This window comes from Oreochromis aureus, linkage group 8, assembly GCF_013358895.1.
Source record: "Oreochromis aureus strain Israel breed Guangdong linkage group 8, ZZ_aureus, whole genome shotgun sequence".
NCBI lineage: Eukaryota > Metazoa > Chordata > Actinopteri > Cichliformes > Cichlidae > Oreochromis > Oreochromis aureus.
The window spans coordinates 20,537,312-20,558,773 of record NC_052949.1 but is presented as its reverse complement, the minus strand read 5'-3'; the positions used below and the strand labels follow the sequence as shown (position 1 = coordinate 20,558,773).

The following is a 21,462-nucleotide window of genomic DNA, read 5'->3' as shown; positions in this document are numbered from 1 at the left end:
CAGACGCCTCTCAGCACAAATGTTGGTATTTGCCATTTTAGAAGTTGAAATACAGTTATGTAAAATATATATAGTAAATATATATGTATACATTTAAAGCATAGGCCACCGCTTGCATATTTGTTGTTCTTTACAAATGTCCGTATAAGCTGTAATTATAATGTCTGCTTCCAGTGCAAATAAATCTTCCACAGTTCAATCCAGTTCAAACTGGTTTAAAAATGGTGACATAAACTGAAAACACTGAGATATGTGCACGGTTTTCCAGTGCGTCTCTCGACAGGCTCTTAATGAAAGGGGCTTCACACACCACGTACAATTAACACCTTTATTCAATTGACAGGAAGGCAACAAGTGGACTAATTACATGAATATAAAAAACAAAAAACAAAAAAGGTTTTTGAAAGCACCACAGTGCAGTCGTTCCGTTTGAACAAATATGATCATAGTGGTTCTGCATATAAACACATATTTACAGCCTTCGACATTTTGTACAAATCCATATAAATATGACCTGAGTTGTTTTGAGCGCTCTCTACAAACCCACGAGATTTGATGTAGCATGGATCAACCGCACAGTTTTGTTTTTTGCTTTGTTTTTTTGTTTTTCTTTTTGCTATTATTCGGGTTGTGTATAGGCATCTTATTTATTTCTTAAAAAAAAAAAAAACTTGCATATTTACCATTTATTCATTTACAAAAGAAGGTAAGGAAAAACTGAAGCGATAAATAATTTAAAAACACGCCAGATGTCCGTTAAATATGCTGCCACAAGTGATCAGAAATCCCTTATGTGCTTTTGTGAATGGAAACCCAGTTCTGAAACATTCTTGATCATCTAAAAAAACAGCAATGTTTCATCTCAGGTTTATCTCCCGGTCCAGTCATCGTTTTCTCTGCAGAGTCATTGTGGAGAGACCTCGTTTGAAGTAAAACCGAAGACAGAAATCTGCTCTTGAGTCAGTGTTAATAAACAGCTCCCACGCTTTGCTGCGGGACTGGGTGGTGAACGGTTCCCGGGTGCTGTAGGTGTGATCCCTGCTGGTACCAGTGGTTATTATAATCCTCCAGGTACGGCGGCGATGAACTGTGCGTCGGCTGCGGCACCTGAGGTCTGCTGATCGGGGTGTTCTGAGGGGTGCTGCTGTTGTCCCAGACTGCTGGCGACGGCGGGGAGTTGCAGGCCATGGAGTCGCTGGCGTTGGGACTGTGCTCCAAGGGAACCTCGCCGTTTTTGTACAGCTTCTTGAACTTGGATCTCCGGTTCTGGAACCAGATCTTGACCTAAGAATCAGAGGATCAGCATTAACTCGGCATGAATAAAGTATTATCAATCAATCAATCAATCAATCAATCAATCAATCAATCAATCAATCAATCAATCAATCAATCAATCAATCAATCAACTGTTATGTTAAAATGTTTGTGATGATTCTAGTTCATTCAAAGAGTGTTTAACTTCAGGATAACTGCGCATTTAATTTTTAATCGTTTACCTAAATTAGGGATATCCAAAACAGGCACAAAAAGAATATATGCTGTGCGTAATTACGCACCAGAGTGTTATTAAAGGGTACATTATTGGCCATACTGGGGAAACCCTGATTCACGTGACTTTAAAGCGCTGATCAGTTGGAAAATGTGAGCTGTTTACAGGCGCCTTACCTGCGTCTGAGTGAGGCCAAGCTGAGCCGCCAGCTCCGCTCTTTCGGGCAGGGCGAGGTATTGTGCCTTCTGGAAGCGTCTCTGCAGAGCAGCAAGCTGGTAGCTAGAGTAAATCGTCCTCGGCTTGCGAATCTTTTTCGGCTTTCCATTTACCATACGAACCTCCGGCTCTGGCTCTTCTTTCACTGCAAATAAATAAATACATACACACATAAATAAATATTGACCACTGAATAAAACTTCGAGCGGCCTCAACGGCTTAAACATGAAACACCAGGAAATGAAAATAAAAAACAAAAAAAACGGTAGCAGTCTCACGGTAGTAAGACAATTATATGGGAATTTAGCCAGGGAGGGGGGGAAAACAACAACTGAGAATAATTTTCCTAAATCAAAATAATAATAATAAAAAAATCTCCTCAATTGAAAACACAAATATGGCACTTTAGTAAGAACATCGGAGGGAAAGAAGGAAACCAAATTGTAACTGTTCACGCTTTAAAAAAAAAAGTTTTTATTTTAACTTGGATTTCACTTCAAAGGTTAAACGTTGGTAACATTAAAATTTATGAAGTGACTATATTACCATCTCTAACCCTTACCGGTTTATGCATACCTATTAATTGCTGTTTCAGTCCAGGGTAGGCAATTATAACACGACAGTAGCATAAAACAGCACGCTACCACTGGACAAATGTTATCTTTTACGCACGACTACACAAGAAATAAAATAATCAGTGAGCACCACGTTGCTTTTATATTTGGAATACTTTTATGGTTGGATTACTTGGATATCTACCAATTGTTATCAAATCAAAATGACTCAGAAATGTGCGCCAAGTTGGCATTCAAATAGGAAATAAAGTTTATAATGAAATGTAACTTGTTATAAGGGATACCTCTTTTTTTTAAATGTCCAACCAGATCGTTTTTACAAGAGGGCAACAAGTGATTGGATTTAAAGTTTGCGTAGATCAAATTATGCACACTGGAGATATACAAAACAAAACACAGCCTGTGATTATCTCATCATTTACCTGAGCCCGGAGGTGAAGCTTGCAGGTGATCTCTGTTGTAATGTCCGTACTGTCTGTAGCCATTCGTGTATGGGTATTCAGATTTGGTGGCGTACGCTCCAGCAGCTCCCATTCCGTTCAGATTAAACTGGTGATGGTAAGAGTTCATGGGCTGCCCGTACGGCTGACTTTGATAATATTCATGATGGCCGTGGGCCGTCTGTCCACTGTAGTAGCCCATGTCCGTCACGGACGACTCGGGCAGAGTAGGGGAGTCCTTGGAGTTCGGATGGCAACTCATAGATCCTGGGAGATCGGTCAAAATACTCGCAATCTTCTTCTCGTACGTCTGTCCGGCGCTCATTGTGAAAGCAGTCCCCCCAGAATAAAGAAAGTCCACTGGTGGATCCTTTCTTCTGCGGATTGTGCAAAGCAAATTCGCAACGCAGAACTGCTGTGTGCGCGCTCTTTGAACGCACGACTGTGACGAGTCTATAGTCCACTGAAACTCTTCCAGCTGCAGAAACTTGGTTGTGGCATTGCTCTGCCCCTGTGACACAGTTATAAAGAACTGAGCTAGTGCTGGCTTCCTATTGGTTCCACTGCCCCTTCTCCTCCTCCTCCTTTGCGCTCCGGGCGAAGCCTTGGCGAAAGCCAGCCTTTAGCTAAGTGCGCATATGTGCACTCATCGCCCATTGCCCCGAGTTTTTCGTTCCCTTTACATTTGAATTTACCCGTTCACGTGGGAAACGTGAAGTATTGCATTTAGAGACTGTGTTCAAACTTAAACCAAAGGCCCAGTTTTCTCCCAAATTGCTCTACAGGCTGCACAGTGGGGTCGTGGTGCTTCAACACAATAGTAGCCCAGAGCTTTTCTAAAGACTAATCCTTCAGCCAGGTCGTCTCCTCAATGTTGTATGCAATGTTTTCGTAACAGTACCAAGAGATCAAACATTGCTCAGCATGTTGAAAAGCTGCATACCCGTCGCCCACAGACTCCTATTGTCATTTAAAGGTGTTGGCGGACGGCGGACTTTACGTGAAAGAGATGCAGCAAATAGATAAAAGACTCGTTCAACTGATAATGCCTACGGCTGAATTCCTCCACACTGTCCGTGTTTTGCCTTTTGTAAATGCAAATCCCAGCAACACTGTTTAAGATGACGGTTAAGAACTGCGCTGTACCAGTTCATAACCGTCTTTAGAGAATATTAAAGGTAAAACTGTAGTTTTATGATATAATGTTTTTTATTCTAATATTATCAATGATTAAAACCCTTCCCTTCTCACTTATACGACTTTTCATTATAATTTTCATTGTGTTTTTCTTGGCTTAAGTCCCTCCTGATGAAATCACAGTGCACAGCGTCCCCTGCTGTGCGAGATTGCAAATGTATCTTTCATTTTCTTCCAGCAAAAAGAAAAAACTGGAGCTTCATACAGTTAAAGGTGCACAAAGACTCTTTGGCTATCTACAGCTTAAAATTTAATTTTTAAATGAGCAACTTTCATAGACTCACTATTAAGGATTATTTAAAAACTTTTCAAGTGAAGCTTCTGATTTACTTTTATGCAACTCTCTAGAATCACGTGTGTTGTGAACTGCCGCCCTCTGTAGGTAAATTCCTGCAGCACCGCTTTGTAGTTTCAAAAGTTCACGAAATTGTAAATAAGACAAATTTAGAGGAGATACCCCAGTTGGTGCTAAAATCTAACCCCGTGTTAGAACCAAAGTTAAAAGAACTCTAAAAGAAGAGGTCTAAATGTTTAAATGGCATTGAGCCAATTGATTTATTTAATTTGCACTAATGGGAGTGTAATGTTTGGTAAACCCTTCTCACTGATTATTTATGACAAGTGAGAATAAGGGCTGACTAATATTTGCCTACATTTGTGGAAGCCTATAACCTGATATTGTAATTTCAGAGACATTAAAATAACACAACCCTTCCGATAAACATAAATCAGTCATGAAGCGTAACAACAAATCATCTGCTAAGAACCTCGGTATCATCTTTAACCAGTATCTGATTTTGTATCTCACATCTCAAAGCCCGTCCAGTCTTTTTTCCTTCACCTCATAAATATTGCAAATTGCAAAAAATTAAATCTTTACTGTAATTCATCCGTGATGTGCCAGATGTTTTCAATTGGTGAAAAGTCTGGACTGCAGGCCAGTTCAGCACCCAAACTCCTCCCACTAAGCCGTGTAGTTGTTATAGATGCATTGTGGAGTTTAACATCATCTTGCTCAAATACTCAAAGCCTTCTCTGACAAAAATCTTACAGGGATGGAGAATATATTGCTGTAAAACCTGAATATGCCTTTCAGCAGAAACGGTACCCTTCCAGATGTGCAAGCTGCCAGTTCCATAGGCAGGTCCGTACTGTCAAAGATGCAGGCTTTTGAACTGGGCAATGATAACAAGCTACAGAGTCTCTCTTCTCTTTAGTCCAGCAGATGCAGCATCTGTGTTTTCCAAAAAGAATTTCAATTTTTGACTGATCACAGAATAGTTTTGGGTTGGTTGTAACAGCAGCAAAAAACCACAAACACAAACAGAACAGGACACAGGGCATAGAACAGAAGCACACAAAATTCTTACATATTTACATCATGGACAATAGTTACCAAAACAGTACTGTACAATTATTAAAATTAAAGTACAGATAAGTGGCAAACCCAGGTTGTAGTGTGCAAACAGAGCAGGATACTGAAATATGTTTAAATAGTTAAGAATATATTTAGAATAATTAGAAAAGTACAGATTGTGTATTGTACCTGTGCATTAAAAAGTAGACATGTAACTTCCAATGAGTTAGTATATATAAACTGAGAAAAGTAATGTGCAAGTTATAACAGTAGTAGTTGTTCGGTTGATTAGTGCAAATTACAGCGCTTATGAAAACATCTATGTCTGTTGGGAGCAGTTTTGATTGTACAGTCTGACAGCTGCAGGGAGGAAGGACCTGCGGAAACACTCCTTCGTGCATCTAATATGCAGCAGTCTGCCACTGAAGGAGCTCTGCAGTTCAGCAACATTTACATGCATGGGGTGGGAGACTCTGTCCATCAGAGATGTTATTTTGGCCAGAGTCCTTCTGTCTCCCACCACCTGCACTGGATCCAGGGTGCATCCCAGAACAGAGCTGCCCTTCCTGATGAGTTTATCCAACATCTTCCTCTCAGCTGCCAATAAACTGATGATGGCATCCTCCCCCCAGATGCCAGGCTGGTAAGCAAACTGCAGCGGATCCAATGAAGATCTCACCAGGGGGCGCAGATGGTTTAGAACCAACCTCTCGAGGGTCTTCATCAGATGTGACATCAGGGCTACCGACCTGTTGCTGCTGAGGTCCTTGGGATGGAGGTCTTTGGTAACGGTACCACACAGGTCTCCCACAGCTGTGGTACTTTCCCTAGCAACAGGCTCAGGTTGAACAGAATCCTAGAATGCCACACAGTTCATCTGCGTAGCACCTCATTTGTCTTGTTCCTTACACATAGAGACGTCTCCAGATTCTCACTGGGGGTATTATGCACTGTATATGATGAGATATTCAAGGTCTTCATAAATTTAAATTGAGGAACATTATTTGGAAATTTTTACACATCTTGTATACAGATTGGTGATCCTCTGGTCATTTTTACTTGTTGTTACTGACCTGTTCATGGTTAAATTAATTACTAGCAAAATGTTCCTTCAGCAGGTTCTTTTTAGACTTTCCTTCATTTTATTGCATTTTATTGCTCCTGTTACAACCTTTTGGAGTTATTTTGTAGCCAACAAGTTCAAACTGAGCTAATATTTTTCACAAGATGCTAAAATGTATCAATTTAAAGATTGGATGTTTTTTATGTTCTATCATGAATAAAATATGAATTTATGAGATTTGCTAATCATTTCATCCTGTTTACAGTTAACACGTTGTTCTAGCTTTTTGTGAATTGGGGTTGCATACATGGATGTACTGTACAACCACCAAAAGACTCATTTTGTGTCCTTGGACTTTCAGACCTCACAAGTTGTCTGTTTATATTTTTCTCCTACTGTATTATTTATGCTCACCGGCCACTACTCATTTCTGAGTAGATGAGTCCATCTCTGGTCCATCACATACCTCAGGTGCCTTACTGGCTTGAGATCTGGTGACAGTGGTGCCCATTTGAGTACAGTGAACTCACTCTCATTTTCAAGAAGCCAGTTTGAGATGACCTGAGCGTTGTCACATCCCACATTATCCTGCTGGAAACAGCTGTCAGAAGATGGGTACACTGTGGTCATAAAGTGATCGACATGGCTGTGTTGCAGGTGTTGTCTATGCCAAATTGTGACCCTGTAAATGTTGCAGCAGAAATCAAGATTCATCAGTCCAGGAAACATTTTCCCAATGTTCTGTTTGGTGAGCCAAGCCAAAGTGTAGCCTCAGTTTTCTTTTCTCAGCTGGCTGGAGTGATCAACCAGTGTGGTCTTCTGCTGCTGTGGCCCATCTTCTTTAATGTGATGTCTGTTCATAGATGCCATATCTTGCTTGTAACAAGTGATTCTACGAGTTTTACCTTGAGAAAACTGCAATTTGTTTGCCTTTCAAAAGCAAAGAAATAGAATGAAATTAATAAGCGACAACATTTGACTTATGGAAGTTCCAGTTTTGTTGTGAAACAGATGTTGTAATACTACAGAGTTACCAGTAGATGGTGCAAATGTTGTAAAATTCATTAAAGCTAGTTTCTCTATCTCAGGGCACATGCACGTTTCTGTGAAGTATGGTGAATATACGATCATTTGTCTGAATACTATGTATAACCAGCTAATATAACTGTCCTCCAATAAATCCCATCTTTATGGAGGATCTCATTTTCAGCATGAATTCAATATATGGCAATTTTGGAGAGTAACCAGCGATGCCGAATTGTTTTGCACTCATCAGAAGGGTGTTTCAACAATTTAGCCTGTATTCCCATTCACCTGCATTTACACTGAATGGACAAAACACTAAAAAACCCTAAAAGTCAGTTTGAGTTTACCCCTCAGATTTCAACAGCAAAATGGCCACACAGTTGAATTCATAGATGTCTTAAAACAAAGTTGACTATCAAAGGACTGTTTTATTAAAGTCCCATTAGACTACATTAATTTGATCTGGATTTATCTTTTAAAGTTTAAACTAAGCTCTCTGTCATTTCAGATGTGGGACCTTCTAGTATTAGTAAAAAAAAAAAAAAAAGGGGGGCTTCAGGCTGAGCGCAGAACAACTGATGCTGGACTGTTAAAAGCCATTTGTGTTTTGAATGTGATACTGACTTTACTGTTACTTGATAGTGCTGATCCCCCACACCCCAAGAACTCCTACATTTCTAGTTTTGCATGTCCAGTTCCACACATTGCTGCAGAAGCCAGTCATAAATGCGTGTAAGAGTCTAAAAACTGTGTCTCGAATAACTTTAAAAGGAAATGTGCAATATGGGCGAGAATCTTTTGGTAAGCAAGTAACAGCAAGTAAGCTGATCAAACCCTCACAACACGGTAACATGAGACAGCATTCAGGGTCATGTTTTGTACTTTTCTAATGCAGTGTGTAAAAGTGGAACAACTGGCTTTGGGCCAACACAGGACAAAAGCTCAGACCTTTCACGGAGAAAGCCCTGCAATTATCGACTGGGTTCAGCCTGATTGTTGTCGACCTTTAAAAAAAAAGTACCTTTTGTACTGTACGTTACAAATGAAGCAATTTTCCCCCAGAGAAAGAAATTTTTTCCCATTTTAAACTTTTAAAACAGAGTCATCAGTGTGATTAAAGGAAGCATTAAAGGACAAATACTACAGACAGTGACCCTCGCACATGACACATGAAGAGGGGATTAGAGGCAGTTGACCTATTTTTTTCTCAGCACCTAGATAAGCTAAAGATTGCTGTACTGCACTTATCAAAGTTTAATTCCAAGTATAAGTGTTCCTTGTGTGTCTTGTCCCATCTCTTCTCTGGTTTTTGATTTTCAAAACACCACCTCCGCACTCCAGAGTGAAATGAGTGTCCCTCAAAATTAGGAAGCCCTCGGGACAAATGTTTTACATTCCTTCTTTCTTTAACATTTCAGAAAGAATAACAGAACTGCACTTTTCACACAGAAATGGCATATTTATGTATTACTTACTACCAACTCTTAAATCTGCACCATAGGGATGTCTATAGCAACTCTGAGTGTCATATTTACAGCCTAAACACATAAATTAAACAAAGGGACCCCCCCCATCAGTAATGTGCACGTGGTCCTACGTACACACACCTACATCGGAGGATGTTTAGACCTTAATTACTCCGAGTCTGTGTCGCCAGAGAAACAACCTTATTGCTTCCTACGCCCCCACAACAATCAGCGCAATTTCATCTGCCTTTGAAAACTTCAAGGCAGCAGCGCGGAGCTCCCGGAGATAATGAAGTGCCCAGTTTGTGCTGATCTGACTGAATGGCCAGCTCCCTCAGGGAGTCAGAGCACTCTCATGAGTGGGAGACTTGGAAGTCTATTAAATGCTAACTCATTTGTGTATGCTCTTTTATTTCTGATTAGAGATAAAAAAGGAAAGTCAAGGACTTTTAGACATCTACATGATGTAGGCCTGTGCACACAGCCAGAGAAAATCACCTGAATCTTTAAACTTCAACTTCTTTTTGTGATTAAACGCTTGCCAGCATTTTCCCTAAGTTCTTCCAGGTAACTGTACATAGTCTGCAAAATGCATTAACTAGGCAAGACTTAGTATAAATGCTCAAAGGGAAACTCAAGGTCATCGGAAAGCTACTACAATAATTGGCTTCCCCTGAAACTGGCAGACAGTTTCAGGGCTCCCATCCCTGAGCTTAAAATACTTGACTTGATCTGGGACTTTTTTTGGAACAAATGATCGTTCCAGCTTCCCAGTGGTGTTGTAAGTTGGCTTGGTTACATGGAACTGAAGCTGTTCTCAGGCTTCCTCACACCACAGCAGCGTGCTGTGCAAAGATTTGTGTACATGTGTGTGCTGTATACTGAAGTGGACCAGAGGAAAGAGCCCAGGTATGTGTTCCCAGGGGTCCACAGCTGCCCGTGGAGCTAATGGAAGACATATGTGGCCAGAAGTTAAAGGGCATAGCCCCTTTCTCTAAACACACACACACACAGACGTAAACTTATCCAAAACACCTACTAAAGTTAAATGCTCCTCTGCAGGATGTCTTCCACCCACACTGGGCTCTTCCTGTGGGCTAAAAGTCAGAATTGATCCACGGCTATTGGCCATCTGGTTGTTTTAATGGAGCACTAATGACACTTGTCTCTCTGCCGTCACGCTAAGGAGTAAAGACACATCTGTCTTTGTTCTTCTAGCATCATCTCCTATTCTACACTGTTACATATTTCTTTAATTTATGGGGGGTTTTGTTTGTTTTTTGTTGTTATTTTATTTGTCACTGTTATTGTGCTGATATATAATCAAACTGTGCTAATGGATAATTTTGAGCAAAACATAATGGGCCAAAAATAAGTACTAATGTTTTTTTGTTTTTGTTTTGTTTTTGTTTTGTTTTTTTCAGTAAAAAACTTCTGAGCACTTAAAATCCGAGTGATAACCTCTGGGGCTGAAAAATGAAGCCAGCATGAAAATGCCAAACAGTTTACTGAGTGGACCTCTGAGACTGACTCTGTCCCCACAGAGTACCACGTTAAAAGGCCAAACTTTAGATGTTTACAGCCTAGTACCAAAATAGCTTCATTTTTTAAAGCTAAATTCCCCCTATTTCATATCAGCAGGAAAAACTGTAAAACTTATTTTTTTAAAAATACAGCACACAATCCAAAACTCAATGCCATCCATCATATTTTCTGAAGTTGTCCAGTGGGTCCGTTTAGAGTCTTTGCCAGGCCGATTCTTGTTACCATGGACTTATGTTTGGCACCCGTGGTTTAAATGCAACAGAAGGGCAGGACTGTTTTGAATGATAGTTGGGGGTAGAATAAGTTGTCTGCCAACCTTCACTAAACTGGACAAAAATCGGCCGAATTAGTTGGATGACCTGTTGTAGCCTCTAAGAATAATTCAGTGTGAATAATCAGAGATTTCAATATAATCCACCCCTTTTAGGGTGGAGCTAAGTTAGTTATCAAACCCCAGGCAAAGGTTCAGTCATTAAAGTAAAATAAATATTTGTGGCAAAGCAGATAAGAAAGAGAAACAACATTATTTTAGTCTCTTAACCGCATAAATGCAGTCCAGCAAATCATCAATCACTTAACGTAGCATTTTTCAGTTCAATTCAATTCAATTCAATTTTATTTATATAGCACCAAATCACAACAACAGTCGCCTCAAGGCGCTTTATATTATAAGGTAGACCCTACAACAATACATACAGAGAAAAACCCAACAATCAAATATACAGTGTCAGGACAGTGTCTGTACACAATTTCAGTACAGACACTGGAAAATCACCCTGTCACTCCACAGACCTGTACACAAAACAAACTAGTAATAGAGTTTTATATGAAAGTTTTTTTTTTATTTATGAAAACCCTCCCTTTATTATGCAGACTGAGCACAGACCATCATGTACCCCAACAGATTTGTAGTCATCACATCAATGTAGTGTCAGCCATGTTCAGAGTGGTATGAATCCTGTAAAATGCGATCATTCATATCAATATGCTCTGTTTAGAATGTCCACTGGCATTTTTTAAGTGTGCTGCTGGAAAGCAGGCAAAAATATCAATGAAACACGTGAAAAACTACTTTGTGAAAAATAACTATTGTTTTTTCCTGCTAGCTTCATAATTTGCTTCCTTGTTCTTCCTGTTCTTATCCTATCTGTCCTCTCTCCCACCATCCTCCTCGCTCAACTAGAATTGTATTTGTTATAAAATATCAAAAATATAATTTTATAGTAATTATTATAAGAGTACAGCACACTACTTAGTTATGTGAAATCTTCATCAATGAGTGTAGGTAAAACAGAAGCTACAGCTTTATGATTTTGGGTGAATTTGACTACATGTCCACTCTTACATGTTACTCTGTCCTCCTCTCTCAGTCTTTGCACCTTCACCCAAAAGCTAAATCTTACAGAGAATGAAAGACAAACTGATTCATATCAATTTATGGCAAAATTCAAACTAAATACAGGCTGCTGCATATATATCAGCTCCTTTGCTGGCAGATATACCAGCAGACTAGTGGATCAGAAGGTTAAAATTAGCTAATAACCGCTAGTAAGCGAATGTTTTTGGTGCTATTTTTTGATCAAATAAAAATAAGCAGACACTCTATAAGTCACAGCAACATCCGCACATTATCAGAACAGTTTGAACTTTTGTTGTATTTCAGTTAAAGTGTGTTTTAAATCTGCATCACTGGTTTGTGTCATTAAATCTTCCTTCTGCTGAGGCAACGAAAGTCTTATTAGGCTATTGATGACAAGCCACAGCAACAACGCCTCTGTGTCAGTGCAGTGCAACATCAGGACATCAACACAGGTTATAAAACCTGCTTTCATTCTATCCTGTACTGTCGTCAGTAGACCAGATAGGAAAATATAACATTTAGAAGGCAATGTCAGAAATAATACTAAATATGCTATTATTATTACTAGTAATAAAGTTATTTTTAGGAGTGCTGTGATGAAATTTTGGGGTGCTTGAGCAGCAGCTAAAGGTCTCTTGCAGTCTATAAGACTGTTTTGGTGACTAGAAATACAGTAATACTTTCTGTTAGAAATAATTATTATCTGTGTCTGTCAGATGCACCTATATAGGCAAGTGCATGAATTATTTTGGCTTCCCATATAACCTCACTAACCATGGTTACTAATTTGAGCCAATGACTGTATAAAAGACTCAAACCAGTAACTCCAACCCTAACCCCTAACCCCAACCAGTAACTCGGAGTTCAAATATGTGCCTAAAGACAATAACTGAAATACCTTAAGTGATGAAAAAAACCTGTGAAGTAGTTAAAATGTTGCAAAGGCTAAAGGTGACTGATAAACAGTTTAAATATGTTTCTAAAAATAATGATAACTGACCAAATGTTAAAATCAGTGGATACCTAAATAGATGAAATAGCCAATAGTAATAGAAGGTGGTGCTTATATGCATATTAAAAAACTATCACTGGTTATTTTCATTTTAATCATACCAAGCTGTCCAGTATGACTCCACTGTAACCAGACCTCCCACCGTGATGACACACTACTTCAACAAGTATCCACTATTTAACAGTTTAAAAGCAGGCACATAAACAAACAGCCTCCTGGATAGAGACAACAGGCCTATGACCTGTATAGCATTCCATGTCAATCAGTATTTGAAACACTGCACTGCACTAATTGAGTGGTGTGCGAGAGCAGAGCCAACTCCATTGAGCTGAACAATAGGCAGCCTAACAACCCACTGTTTGTGTGTTCCTTTTCATACACAGGAAAAAATGGTGTCCACATCAATATCCTGTGCATCCTCTGGCCACTTCCTCTTTGCTAACCTTATTTTTTTGTTTGTTTGTTTTTAATTTTAATTTTTTAGCTGTATTAAATCTGTTTGTGCTCCTCACATAGTCTGTCCACTCCATCGATTCAGCTGGCACCGAAACCAGAAGCTGCACAGATGCATCCGTACAAGTGTCCCCATCTTGGCAGCCCCAGCTTCCCTGACAAGAATGCGCCTATTCTCTGGCTCCACTTTGCCAAGAGTGGATGAGTAAGAGCGGTCCGCAGAAACAGCTGTTCAGGGAGTGATCAAAAGAGAGAGACTTCTTTGATTACCACCCCTTTGTTCACCTACCACTCAAACTTTTCCATTCGTTGAGGCCGCTCTCTAAATAGGCCATGAGCCAAGTGGATTCACAAGGCTAGACTTGCCATGATTTGTAATTTAAAGCTATCTCCTTCTTCAGCCAGCTGCTATCCAGAACCTCCCACTAAACATTAATTTAAACTATGTGTAATATTTGCGAATGACTCGTGGTACCAATTTTTGACAGTCCATCTTGACCCTTCACCCCTTTTGTCATAGTCTCTTTTAGCACTGATCCCTGGAGAGTGAATATACAGCACTCTCCTGAGTCTTTGGGTTGAGATGCCCTCTCCCAGGATTTAAGCAGGAAGCCCCACCCAAATCCAGACATGTTTATTCGGGCTTAGACTGAAACACACAAATTAGATGAAAGTGCTTCCTTGGAAGCAGCCTATCTATAAGAAATCTGCAGTCAGTGTGACACCACTTTTTTCCATCAACACTATCAAATGTATTGGCATTTCTGTTTCTGATCCGACCTCACACATTAACGGTAATTCACTTCTAGTTGTGGTGTTTTCTTCTTAAGGATCTTTCTATATTTTATTTTATTGTACTTTTTGCTGTGACAAATCAAAATCACATTGTATTCTTTCCACTGCATTTACAATCATCAAAGCTTGAGGTTCATCTTTGGGTAATGTTTCATATTTTGTTCCAATTTTAAGGCTAAAATTAAGATCTGTTGTTTAGATGGCACTAGAGCTTGCACTATATCCATGTGGTCAACTAGTCTGCACTTACATCTGACCCAATTCCTTACAATCAATGTTCCTTTTCTGCTGAGAAAGCACCTAGGAGCTAAAAGAGACCCTGAAAACGGGCTTCAAAAGACTATAAAGGGCAGTCCTACAGCCCAGAAGCATCTTGATTTAGCTGCCTTTTAAAATCCAACCATTTGACCTAACTCTTAAAAATAAAATGTTAAATTCCAAAGAGTTCCACATTTTAAGGCATATAAAATCAGCTAGTGTTCAGCACCTTTCTGTGGGCCTAATATTGCTCCCACCCACTACCTTTGACTGGAAAATGAATGCTTGAAAGAAAAATCACAGAAAAGTCTTGTGTAAGACATCCACCTACTTATCTGGTGGGCTTGTTAACACAGCATAGATTTTCATAGGCATGTCTAAGCATGGCAAAAGTCGGGGGTTCCCATTCCAGCACATTTCTCTCTCAAACTCTGTGTGTTCTCATCTCCGTGTTTTTGAATTCATGTCCCTTGAATTAAATGTTGCCCATCTGAGACAGTCAGGTGCTAAAGCCAGCCTTGGAGCGTTAGTGTGAAAGTATATGCAGAAATATTTTGCTGCAGGGGATGAGTATCCTACCTCCACTCCCTCCTGTATTGGCGGGTTTTCTTTTTTCCCCTTTTCTTTTTTTTTCAGGATTTGGTGTCCCCAGGGAAGAAGTAAAAACACCAAGTCTAGACCAGAAAAACAGCAGAAAATGGTGATTCCCTACCAGAGGCAGATTTTACTACAGACTTACTACAGATTTTAGAGTAGATTGGCTAATTAACTTCATCAGAATCTGAATTTTTATATACATATATATATATACATATATATATGGCTACATACTGAGTCGGTGGCCATTTTTGAGTGGTATTGCCACCCATCCTGTTCCAGGCCACATTGTGAAGTGCGGTGCCCCTCAGACAGGCCTCTCTGTATTTGCCTTGCTGCTGAGTTCCTCCCAGTGTCCCTCACAAATGAATGGATATTTAATGATCTGAGAGGGCCATTCAATTGAGTGGAAAATGCGCAGGGCAGCTCTGCATTCACACACACAGAGTTAAAGAGGGACAGAGTGGATTAGGGCACAGACACAGCGTTTTGTATCAAGAGTGGTACGCACAAGGTTTTAAGAATATTTTCACAATTTACCAGTACGGAAAGTCTTTCCCATGTAAATCATTGTAGCTCCTTTGTCAGGAAGCCCAGTTGCCTTAACTGTGCAATCAGTTTATGAAACCTTCCTGCAGTTTTATTACAAATCCAATCTTGACCATCTGCCAATCTCAGCACGTTGAGAACCAAGAGTCGCTCGTCAAAAACCAACACATGTTTCCAATCAAAAAACACATCTTTTTATGCCCCAACATTTACTTGCAGGTCGTACAAGATATAAACAAAACGGCACCATGTGGTCACAGAGCATCCACAGCAAACAGCCGATCAAAAGAGGGCGAGTGTTTATAGGAAGTCTAAGGGATAACCAGTGAAGCTGGGGTCAGGAAACCAGACAGCCTACAGTATATGCTGCACAGACAGGAAGGAGGCTTTATAAAGCAGCACTGTAAATCACAGCAACTCATTTCACCACAGCAGAGAGATAGAAGGAGCAATGGGCCACCGCACTGTGTTTGCTGTTCGGATTTACTGCCTTCGCCCTCCAGATTGTCTCATCACTCAATGGTCTGTCCACGGAATAAAATTACGCCCAGTCACAGCAACATGCATCAGATTTACTGCCCTGTAAATCTACCTATTATCCAGGGTGAAGAATATTGAGGTTGTTAACAATTGGATTAGGTGAATCTAAATGGGAATATAATTTTGGGGGTTTGTCGAGGCTACTTTCAGAGACAATTGCATGCCAGTTCCCCATCTTTTCATGATGCTTCACCTCCAGCGATTACACTGTTGCAGCACACAATGTTGCCCTGTGTACCCACAAACTTAATGTTGCCCTCTGTGACAGAAAGGGGATTGTTTAAGTCTCTGAGATAGATAGCTGCTCCTTTAGTAAACATTGCAGCCAAGTGACGGTGTGGGCTTCATAGGGTTGTTAAGTATCAAGTTCTAAGTTAATGAGTCCCCATGGGTGGAGGAAGAGGGGTGAAATATTCTCCTAAGCTTTCTGACACACATGCAAAAGCTAATCCTAATGACTAGTGTGGTCAGAGGGAGTTTTGTTATGACTGATTTCTGACTAAAGGTCAAGCTGGTATCACTCCCCAGAGAAATAGCTCCTTTACTCTGCCACTCCCTTGAAGATCTAACTGTCATATATAACTAAGTTGCACTGGCTGAATGATAACTGTATTGTTTTGGACATTTTTCTTGTGGTTATTTGTTCTCTATCTTTCATGCTGAGAGTTCATGCCCAAGGTTATCCGCCCTCTGGGCATTAAGCCAAATCAAACCCAGCCTCCCCTCGGGCATTTCTGTATGTAGCCCTACCTATGACTCCGCAGCACTGAATTGTTCTTTCAAACAAAAGTTTCTCTACGAGCAGAGAAAGGAATGCTGAATCCAGTCGCTCCGTTTTAATGATTAAACCCTCCTGAGAGGGTGTCAGTGCTTTAATTTCATTTTTGCTCCTCAATGAATCATTAACTTACATTCCTCTTACTTTTAATGCAATGTTTCATGACAGTTTAGAATTGATTAATATTTGTTATTTTATTTTCCTGTCAGCAAATCGCACTAAGTGCATTTCTAGCAGGTTATATAGTCCATTAAGAACATTCCTATCACCCCCAGCATTTGCAAAAACAATCTCAGTTGCTAGTTCTTCCTGAGATTACAGTGATTGGTCCAAGCCAAATAACCTCTTAAAGGTGCCTTTTTGCACCTTTAAGAGGTTATTTGGAGGCTCAGCGTTTCTCTCTCATAGCTGTGTAGTACACTATAGCAAGCAGCCAGTGAGCTTCTTGTAGTTTGGCGTAGCTCTCTCTGAGGGGAACAAAAATCCGTCTGTACCGACACTTTTAAAGGTCATTGGGTACCATGCTATTTATTTGTCTTGTTAGAGTCTTTCTCACCTTGAGGTTGCCAGGAAGTTACTGTTCACTCCTCAGAAATAGCCTGGCACTCCCTGTTAAAGCTCAAATCATTAATTTCTTTTTTTTTAGTTTGGCTTTTCTACAGATTACAGAACTCGCTAAAGGATAAATTAACCAACAACTGGTTGGTTTTGGGCAGGTACAATTATTTTTTCCTGTTTTCAGTTTTATTGCAAAAGATATGAAGTTGCTATCAATCTTTAAGTCAACTCTCCAAATGCAAAACTACTCTTTTTAAAGAAGTTTAAAGATAAACTGTGTTCGGTGTCTGAGGACTGAGTTAGAAATGAGTTTGTGAATTGTGGAATTGAAGCAGCTGTCATGCAGTCATTACATCCCACTGTCTCCCAGCTCTCTATCTGAAAGCTAAGCTGAAAAACAGGTGCTACTGGACAGTAGGGAGAGTGTTCAGGACCACGCCTTCTTCTTCAGGCTATACATTCCTATGCTACAGCACGAAATAGAGGACCACCCCACACCCCCACCCCAGACATGCGTGGGTTCTAAACCCCTGCTGCATTTCCTTCCTGTTACACACACACCAAACACAGACATGTGAATCCTGACATAAATCCCCCCACGCTCACATGAACAAATGTGAGCATATACTCTCAAATATTTACACCTACACAGACACATACCATGCACACATTTGTATATGGCACACATGCATGGGAAACTTCAAACGCCACACTCCCACTCCCAAATGAGGATTCTGCAAAACCGCAGAAACAAGGAAGATGGAAATCTCAGGCAAATTGTTCCATATATAACCATAATGTGTGTGGTGGCCCTAAAGGGCGCTCCATTCTTTGCTTCCTCAATCTCAAGCTAAAGATCTGTCTAAAAATGAGATTTCATTCAGTTGATAAAACAGTTAAAATCCTTGCCTTCATACCAAACTATCAGTTGTTTCTTACTGTTGTGAACATTTGTTGGGAGATATAATGGGGTGATGTGACTATGACCTCTTTATGGACTGCCCTACAGTGGTGCAGTACTGCCTGCAACTTTTTTCTTTAAAAACTAGGGAATGTGAGTTGGCTAGAATATGCAGGCTTATGAGAATAAATGTCATATTATTAGATTATTCTCATGTTTTATTCATATTTTGTTATAAAAATAGATTACTTTGGGGCCAGACAGCTCAAGTCACACAACAGGGGGAAAAAAATGGAGTTTGTTGTCTTTTGTCTCCTGCTGGTTGGACAAAAGTTCACTTTATATAGGTATAATAAGAGTGCAGAAGAGGTTGTGTCCACACTGTTGTAAAGGACACATTATTTGTGTGCTGTGTGCATAAATACTCTTAGGTTTCCTGAATAGATTGTGTTCTGTCCTGCGAAAGGTCATTTGAGCCCAGCAAGAGTACTGGCTGGAGTTTAAACAGACCACAGTGTCCTCGACAGACATTACCACCGCTCAGAACATACTGCCTTCATAGCAACTCTCAGCTCCATGGCAACAGGCAGCTCAGCCGTCACCGGGCAGCCAGGGCTCGGTGTGAGAGCGTGCTGTGTTTCATATTTAGTCAATGTCCTGCTCTGTATGTTCTGTTCTAGCTAATGTGGATTAATATTCATAGAAATTCAAGATGAGGATGCCATCTAGTTATGCTTTAAAAAAAAATCTGTATAATTTCAGGTTTACAAGGCAGGAGAGTACAGTGCAAAGTCCTGTCAGGAAGATTAATCATTATGGGACTGTTATGGAGGATAATGATGCCCTCACATTTCTGCTCTTTCCATAGCCCTCTACAATGCACAAGTCCATTTCCACTATCAGGCATTCAGATCAGAACTCCACATAGCATCCACCCCGTCCCATCAGCCTTCAGCATTCTGTCAAAGGAGGCCTTCATAGAGCTCAGTTTGGAGTATGTAACAAACCACAAAGCAGCAGGAAAGCTGAGCATGAAGATGTAGTCCTAACTCATGGATTAATTGGATGTTCTGGTGCAGAAAGACAAACGTGGTAGTAATTTGAATTAGGGGAAGGGTTGAATTTAGGTTTTTGGGTGGGTTATGCACTATGGTGATGGGGGAGGGGATGGTGGTTGATTTGGTAGGGAAAAAACAAAACAAAACAGGAAGCCGGGAGATAAATTGCAAATTACATTCCGTGTGTGTCTTGTGGGTTAACAGTTCCAGAACAGAGACTCTAGGGGAACCAAGTGTATTTTGCTCTTTTTCACCATAGTTCACAGAGACTGGTGTTAGCTTACAGATGGGTCAGGGGAATACATGTTTAAAAGTTGGAACATTTTTTTTCTTGCTATATGTAGGGTCTTAAAGTGAACTCCTGTTTTGTGAGTATTTTAGATATTTAGATATAGTTTTCGTATTTTTTAAACTCCCATTAATTCTATGAAAAGAAACAGAGTCATAAAAGTGATTTACAGCTGGCTGTCAGCGCAATTTCACAGTTTATTGTATGATTCACTGCAAATACATAGAGACAGGGTTTGTCATTATCTGTCAGCTTCCCAGGGGACACTTCTCAAGTGATAAAAAGGCAGGTCTATGAGCTAAAGGGGTTAAGGATCAGATGTTCTGCAGCCCTTTTACTATGGAATGGTATGGCATAGACCAATCTAAAGGGGGAGGTCAGGCTGCTCATCTCTTGTTCTTTGGTCGCTTTAAGTTCCTCTCAGGACATTTGTCTTCCGCTGAGTTGGAGCGTGCTCGTATCTGTTTAACGTCAGTACCAAATGAATGCCTCGATAAGGTCACAACAGGATGTTGACACTGTACACAGACATTTTGTGCATTCACCTGTGTAAAAGAAGAACATTCATTTGCAAGATAGTGCCCCAAATGTGGCAATGCTACTATTCTACAACTGATTGAAAAGTATAGGGTGTCAGACACATGACCTCCAACAAAGATCCAGGGGAGACTTCATGCTACACTAAAATCTGTGGAATGCAACTTAACCTGCTCATTGCAGTGTGTTCTATTTGTTTTCCAACACACTTTTTCTTGTGTATATCCAAACAGTGATGGTGAAGACCTATGAGTAGTATGCAAGGACTATAAAAGCTGCACTAAATACCTGAGACACACTTTTTTCTTTAAAAAGAGTAGATAAAGTGTTTGCAATTTGCCTGTGAAAAGTGCACAGTGAACTACAACCCCCCAAGGGGCATTATTTCACTGGGGATGAAGGAGAGAGTACTTCTGGGAGAGAGCAACTCCTAAAGGATGAAGGGGGAGAGTGGGAGCTTACTCCATCAATTAGAGAAGGTCAGCTAGGCCAGATTTTAGCCAGTGGTCAGCCAATAAAGTAGACATGATGAAAGATAACACATTGCTGTGGAGTACAGGAAAATAGGGAGGAGATGGAGCTGCAGTTTCTTGATAAAGAAAGGAAGCAAGTAAAAAAAAAACCTGAGAGGAACTGGGGTGGAGGGATATTTGAGAGAAGGAAAGGTTGCTTCAAAAAACTCTGGCCTGTTCCATGAACTCACTAAGGAGATTAAGGGTTTAATAAACTTCCCATTGGACGGCAGAAGTTTGAGCACTAGGCAGTGGAGTGAGGCAAACGGTGGCTGTCACAAGAGTGCTCATGTGAGGGGCGGGCCATGTATATCATGCAACTCTTAGATTAAAAATACTCAAAATATAAACTTAAGATACTAAAACAGAGATCATTTAGCTGGAAGAAACTCCTCTGATGCTTTCTTGATGTTGATAAGCATATGGAAAAGTTAAATATGTTTATTTTTTAGATTAGCAAAAACTGCAGACTAAATCAGAGCATTCAAGAGTAATCATGATGTGTGAAATGCCTGATTCAAATTAGCTGTCTGCTACGATGGTACCCATAAACCCAAAACTGGCTGAGTGTAAATCCTTTCATATCGAGCTCTATTAATTCTTCAAAAATGTCAGCCTAAACTTAGAAAACAGAAGTTTTCTTTCCTTTTCTTTTAAAGAAACCATTCGCCACTGCAGCAGTGTGTGTGTGTGTGTGTGTGTGTGTGTGTGTGTGTGTGTGTGTGTGTGTGTGTGTGTGTGTGTGTGTGTGTGGCAACAAAAATAGCAGACATTTCAGTACGGTGCCATTTAAGATGCAGCCCTTAAATCAAAAGCTACATACGTTCGTAGCTTTTGTTTACTGTTCACAAGTCTTCCTCTGTGGAGTGACTTGCTGATTCTGTCAGCCAG

At 40.2% G+C, this 21,462-nt stretch overlaps 1 protein-coding gene across 1 annotated transcript; it reads right to left on the bottom strand.

Moving 5' to 3' along the window:
• Positions 1 to 314: 314 nt before the first annotated feature.
• On the bottom strand, positions 315 to 3,225 carry dlx3b (distal-less homeobox 3b). The gene is made up of 3 exons (XM_031739681.2): positions 2,703 to 3,225; positions 1,666 to 1,850; positions 315 to 1,284 (listed from the first exon to the last, which is right to left on the bottom strand). Exons 1-3 carry the CDS (start codon positions 3,043 to 3,045, stop codon positions 967 to 969), a joined length of 846 nt encoding a protein of 281 aa, XP_031595541.1. The 5' UTR covers positions 3,046 to 3,225; the 3' UTR covers positions 315 to 966.
• Between the last annotated feature and the right edge of the window lie 18,237 nt (positions 3,226 to 21,462).

What these genes read in the sequence shown, in the direction of transcription:
- dlx3b (XM_031739681.2), bottom strand. Translation starts at nt 3,045, where the DNA reads ATGAGCGCCGGACAGACGTACGAGAAGAAGATTGCGAGTATTTTGACC. An exon ending in AGCTTCACCTCCGGGCTCAG is followed by an intron (nt 1,851 to 2,702) that starts GTAAATGATGAG and finishes ATTTATTTGCAG; the next exon opens with TGAAAGAAGAGCCAGAGCCG. An exon ending in TTGGCCTCACTCAGACGCAG is followed by an intron (nt 1,285 to 1,665) that starts GTAAGGCGCCTG and finishes TCTGATTCTTAG; the next exon opens with GTCAAGATCTGGTTCCAGAA.